Source organism: Zootermopsis nevadensis, unplaced genomic scaffold (genome assembly GCF_977971745.1).
Source record: "Zootermopsis nevadensis isolate Lab colony 2312 unplaced genomic scaffold, Znev_1.0 Znev_ptg000010l, whole genome shotgun sequence".
Taxonomy (NCBI): domain Eukaryota; kingdom Metazoa; phylum Arthropoda; class Insecta; order Blattodea; family Termopsidae; genus Zootermopsis; species Zootermopsis nevadensis.
In genome coordinates, this window is record NW_028259142.1 from 9,101,424 (window position 1) to 9,107,256 (window position 5,833).

At 31.2% G+C, this 5,833-nt stretch overlaps 1 protein-coding gene and 1 long non-coding RNA gene across 2 annotated transcripts in view; one reads left to right on the forward strand and one right to left on the reverse strand.

Annotated features, from left to right (window-relative positions):
• Positions 1 to 5,833, forward strand: part of LOC147874230 (uncharacterized) — a 74,053-nt gene that overhangs the window by 3,392 nt on the left and 64,828 nt on the right. The gene's annotated exons all lie outside the window — the stretch shown is intronic.
• LOC110840679 (uncharacterized) lies at positions 91 to 1,126 on the reverse strand. Its single transcript, XM_022085890.2, has 3 exons — positions 1,020 to 1,126; positions 753 to 826; positions 91 to 473 (listed from the first exon to the last, which is right to left on the reverse strand). Exons 1-3 carry the CDS (start codon positions 1,055 to 1,057, stop codon positions 109 to 111), a joined length of 477 nt encoding a protein of 158 aa, XP_021941582.1. The 5' UTR covers positions 1,058 to 1,126; the 3' UTR covers positions 91 to 108.

Below are 5,833 nucleotides of genomic sequence, written 5' to 3' on the forward strand. Positions count from 1 at the left end.
ACAAGACAAAGATGAATAAATCTGATAGCTATTGTATGTGAGAGGTATAGGTTATCTGCAATTGACTGAAGTCTGTTGTCCACACATTAATAACATTAATAAAATAAATTAATGATATGCCAAGGAAACACCAGTGTCATGAAAGTGACAGACCTTCTCTGATCCAACAGGTCCAATGACAGCCACCAGTCCTCCAGGTCTTACTTCCAGACTCACATCAGTAAGCGTGTTCTCAGGCAAATTCTCAGTCCACACGGCCATCACATTAGTAACCTTGAGACCATTCTTGTCTGGAGTGTCACCACTATCTGTACTGTTTTCTTCTGCATATACGTTAAATTCCAGAGCACCAGTCTTCGCCATCTCCATCTTGCATTCATTTCCAAGAGATCTGCTTTTGTCACAGATTAAGTCTGTGGTCTTCATATCATTTGCAACGTACCTAGTTGCAGTAGTCACTTCACCACAAATCTCTGTGTTAAAATTAAAATAACCATGCATATCCTTCAAATACAACACAATAATTTAAAATAATAGATTTATTCATGTTTCCCTTGAAGGCCACTATATTTAATTATTAAAATTTAACTCTCCTTAACACTCATTTTAATATGAATGAAACTGTGAAAGTTAAGCTAATCCTGTGAAGAAGTTTTTGCCTGAGCATTTGCATTACCACTTTGCTATAGTGACACAGATCTCAATAAGATTGCAACATTTTCAAACGATTCATCAATCTCATTTTGCTGTACCTGCTGATGATAATGATTTTGTGGTATGATCATCCATTTCATCATTATACCTTGCTGCTGGTACAATACAACCTCTGGAATGAAAAAAGTTGTCTAGTAAGGGAAATAAGCTTAGAACAAAACAACAAAGCATGAAAATAAAAATATTGTACCAATTCTATAAATTAAACCTGACATTTTTGTCAAAGTCCAACACAAAAACAAATAGTTATTTACTTCACAGAATTATGGATTTTAATTGTTATGTATATATCAAGGAAAACAAACCTGAATTCTCTTAACAGAGACAGCTCATTCTGAGACATGTGCTATTGATCGAGGAAACTGATCAGTCATTGCCTTGTTTATGATATTCATAAATCCGGTTATCACAAACATCTGGAAAAAGAAAGAAAACAAATTATAAACACATTTGGTGTGACTAATTTAAACAAGTTTAAGGTTTACATGCGTCATGTTTGTGTTTTTGATTAAAATATATAATAAAATACAGGTCAATACACAAAACTTTATTTGAATGTTGAAATTTAAAATTTAAATGTTAAAATTTAAAATTTGCGCTATTCATCACTATAAGGATGTTACATTAGAGCGCTTTCATTCATTTCACAACATGTTTCGATGTAATACATCATCTTCAGGTGTTGTTTTTTAAAACTATTTTATATTATAATGCATGCCTTTCAATAATTCATTATTGTAAGATGTGTTCCGCTGGTCTTCCCATTTTACGCATCTTATGTTTGTTTTGAATTATTCTGTAAGTAAATGTGATAAAATTTGGGAGTTATTCATTTTATATGCAAATAAGTTTTGGAATATGAACGATATTGTAACAGTAAGAACTCAATAACATACCATAAGTCGTGTTGTGTGGTGTATCACGTCTGCTCGGGTTGACTGTCTGTTCATGGACTGGTTTCGTGTATAGAAGCGGGTGGTATATATAGGTAGAGGGTGTCAGGTGCTTGAGTCAATGACTTGTACTGTGTTAAAAATCGGGTTGTTTAAATATAGGTTAGTGTCGTTTAAAGCAATATTTCGTTTATGTGTCCGTTGTACAGTAAAACCCCTCTGGTTGGACACCCCTATATCCTGGACACCCCTCTATATTGGACACTTTTAATTGGAACCGGCGAATATCCCATAATTTTACATGTCCACAACACTCTATATCTTGGACACCCCTTTATCCTGGAACTTGGTCACCCCTTTTGTTTTAAGTTGGACAGGTGCAAGCATGCACTTAGCTTCAATGCCTTTATGGGAAACGTTTACAGTTAGTATTTTGTTCTTTTGAATTTCTGACTGATGAATGCCTTCTACCTGAGAAGTACCTTATGGTTGAGGGTGTGAGACATTGAACACATCATCGGAATGCAGTGGAAGTGTATAGTTATTCCTTTGTTAAACCCCTCACTGGAGTTTTAACTTTGTCAGTACAATGCTTGAAACTGAATTAAACAGTGTTAACATAAATTGGAACGGTATGCCTTCGCTCATAACTAACAAGGAATGGTTGAAAATTTATTCCAATTAATTACGGCAAAAATTAGTAAGAGGATGGCAAATTCCAAGATAAAAGCAAAAAAGCAGTGTCTTGTAACGGGTTTTTCATAACAAATAAGTGACATCTTATGTTGAGCTTAAAAAAATACATTCTGAACATTTAAAATTTCATTGAGTCTTGGATGTAATGTGCAACCATGAGAGTGGGTTTCAAAACATTATTATTATTGTCATTAATTCTTCATTCAAGCAAGCCTACAGTGGTTAGATTATGTAAGTAAATAGATTACATTGTCGGTAAACGTAAAGTATTGGTGTCCTTCCCTTTGAGCTTATCCATGCAAGTTTAATTTACTCAAAACAAAATTTGTAAAAAAATAATTTAACTTTTTGATTTTTCTTATCAATAATTTCCTTTTTGGTAAGGGCTCCATAATAATCTACAATTACCACATTGTCATTACACCACAATTTGAAAGGATAATTTTTCCATTTCCCTCTATCTTGGACACCTCTGTAAGTTGGACACATTATCGTGGAACCGCAAGTGTCCAAGTTAGAGAGGTTTTACTGTATATGGTATTTTTCTATGGTTTCTCTATGGCGTCTATTTTGTACTATTTTTATAATATCTAAGGTTTGTTCTATTGCACCATATGTGTGTCCCGTGTTTAATATATGTTTTGCGTAGGCAGAGTGATCCTTATTCTGTTTGATAGCTGTTATATGTTCTTTGTGCCTTTGTTTAAACGTGCGTCCTGTCTGGCCTATGTAGGTTAAAGGACATTCCATGCATTTTAATCTATATACGCCAGGTTGTTCGTATTGATTTTCTGTGTCATATTGTTGATTTTGTTTTAGTATGTTTTTTATTGTATTTTTTGTTCTATATGCAATTTTTATATTATTATTTTTGAATATTTTAGATATGTATTTTGTTTCTTTACCTATATACTTGAAGGTGGCCCATTTATTTTGAGTATTTATTATTATTATTATTATTATTTTCATTTTCATTTTTTATTTTGGTTTTTGTTCCTAATTATTATAGCCGTTTTCTTTTAGAATTTGTTTTATTATATTGCATTCAGTTTGTTTGTTTTTAATGGGTATAGGATATGTATTTTTTCTGTTTATTAGGTAGTTTATAGCTGTTTTTTTGTGTTCGTTAGGGTGGCATGAGGATGCATGTATTATTGTACTTGTACTAGTAGGTTTTCTGTATATTTCAAATTCAAAATTATTATTATTATTTCGTATTATGGTTAAATCTAGGTAATTTAATTTATTTTCTTGTTCTGTTTCCATAGTGAATTGTATATTTTGGTTTATATTATTAAATTCATTTAGAACGTATTTTATATTGGTCTTTTTTGTGTCATACATTATAAATACATCATCTACATATCTACCATAATATTTAATTTGTTTTTTTTTAATATGTCTATAATGTGATTATGTTCAATCCATTGTAAAAATATTTCAGATAGTATACTGGATGTTGGTGCCCCCATTGGTAAGTCTGTGTCTTGTTTCCAATAATTATTATTAAATTTAAAGTAATTTTGATTGATAATGGTATTGACAGTAATTATGATTTCGTTGATTGAGTTTTTATTTATATTGTGTCTATCTAAAATATTATTTACAATGTCTTGTAACATATTTGTTGGAATGTTAGTGTACATATTGTTTATATCAAATGAGCAAATTTTTATATCCTTATTATTATTAAAGTTCAATTTCTGAATTTCGTGTATAAATTCGGTTGAATTTTTTATGTTAAAGTGTTTGGTAATAATAATTATGAACAAAAACCAAAAACCAAAATAAAAAATGAAAATGAAAATAATAACGAAAACGATAATACTCAAAATAAATGGGCCACCTTCACGTATATAGGTAAAGAAACAAAATACATATCTAAAATATTCAAAAATAATAATATAAAAGTTGCATATAGAACAAAAAATACAATAAAAAACATACTAAAACAAAAACAACAATATGACACAGAAAATCAATACGAACAACCTGGCGTATATAGATTAAAATGCATGGAATGTCCTTTAACCTACATAGGCCAGACAGGACGCACGTTTAAACAAAGGCACAAAGAACATATAACAGCTATCAAACAGAATAAGGATCACTCTGCCTACGCAAAACATATATTAAACACGGGACACACATATGGTGCAATAGAACAAACCTTAGATATTATAAAAATAGTACAAAATAGACGCCATAGAGAAACCATAGAAAAATACCATATACAACGGACACATAAACGAAATATTGCTTTAAACGACACTAACCTATATTTAAACAACCCGATTTTTAACACAGTACAAGTCATTGACTCAAGCACCTGACACCCTCTACCTATATATACCACCCGCTTCTATACACGAAACCAGTCCATGAACAGACAGTCAACCCGAGCAGACGTGATACACCACACAACACGACTTATGGTATGTTATTGAGTTCTTACTGTTACAATATCGTTCATATTCCAAAACTTATTTGCATATAAAATGAATAACTCCCAAATTTTATCACATTTACTTACAGAATAATTCAAAACAAACATAAGATGCGTAAAATGGGAAGACCAGCGGAACACATCTTACAATAATGAATTATTGAAAGGCATGCATTATAATATAAAATAGTTTTAAAAAACAACACCTGAAGATGATGTATTACATCGAAACATGTTGTGAAATGAATGAAAGCGCTCTAATGTAACATCCTTATAGTGATGAATAGCGCAAATTTTAAATTTTAACATTTAAATTTTAAATTTTAACATCCAAATAAAGTTTTGTGTATTGACCTGTATTTTATTATATATTTTAATTTAAACAAACAAATTATAAATAAAACAGTAGAGTTTGTTAGTACGGGATGTCATATGTAACACTCTAGAGTTGTCAGTTAAAAGAGAAGCTCTTTACAATATTTTGCTTGAATTTGGTTTACCTAAGAAGCAAGTCAGACTAATTAAAACGTGTTTAAGTGAAACCTTTAGCAAAATTCATGTGGTAACATTTGCAAATTACATTTCCTATTCAGAATGGCCTGAAGTAGGTAGATGTTCTATCACCACTGCTTTTCAATATTTCCATAGAATATGCCAACAGGAAAGTTCAAGAAAATCTGGGCAGTTTGGAACTGAATGGGACACATCAGCTGTTGGTCTATGCTGATAATATTAATCTTTTGAGTGACAATACAAATGCTATAAAAGTGAACACAGAAATATTATTAAGGGCTAGTAGGGATGTTGGTCTAGAAATAAATGCAGAAAAGACAGGGTACACGATCATGTCTCATCATCAGCGTTCAGAAGTAAACCAAACCATAAGGACAGCTAATGAGTCGGTAAAAATGTGACAAATTAAAGTACTTTGGGATGACAGTAACAAGTCAGAATGACATTTAAGAGCAGATTAAATTCAGGGAATCCTTGCTATCATTCAGTCCAAAATCTTTTGTCCTCCAGTCTAATATCATAAAAACTAAATATTAAAATACACAAAATTGTAATTTTGCTGCTTGTGCTT

Bases quoted from the DNA above. Each gene is read 5' to 3' on its own strand.
- LOC110840679 (XM_022085890.2), bottom strand. From the start codon at position 1,057: ATGTCTCAGAATGAGCTGTCTCTGTTAAGAGAATTCAG. The intron at 827-1,019 runs GTTTGTTTTCCT...TTTTCATTCCAG, and splicing joins TCTCTGTTAAGAGAATTCAG to AGGTTGTATTGTACCAGCAG. The intron at 474-752 runs GTACAGCAAAAT...ATTTTAACACAG, and splicing joins AAAATCATTATCATCAGCAG to AGATTTGTGGTGAAGTGACT.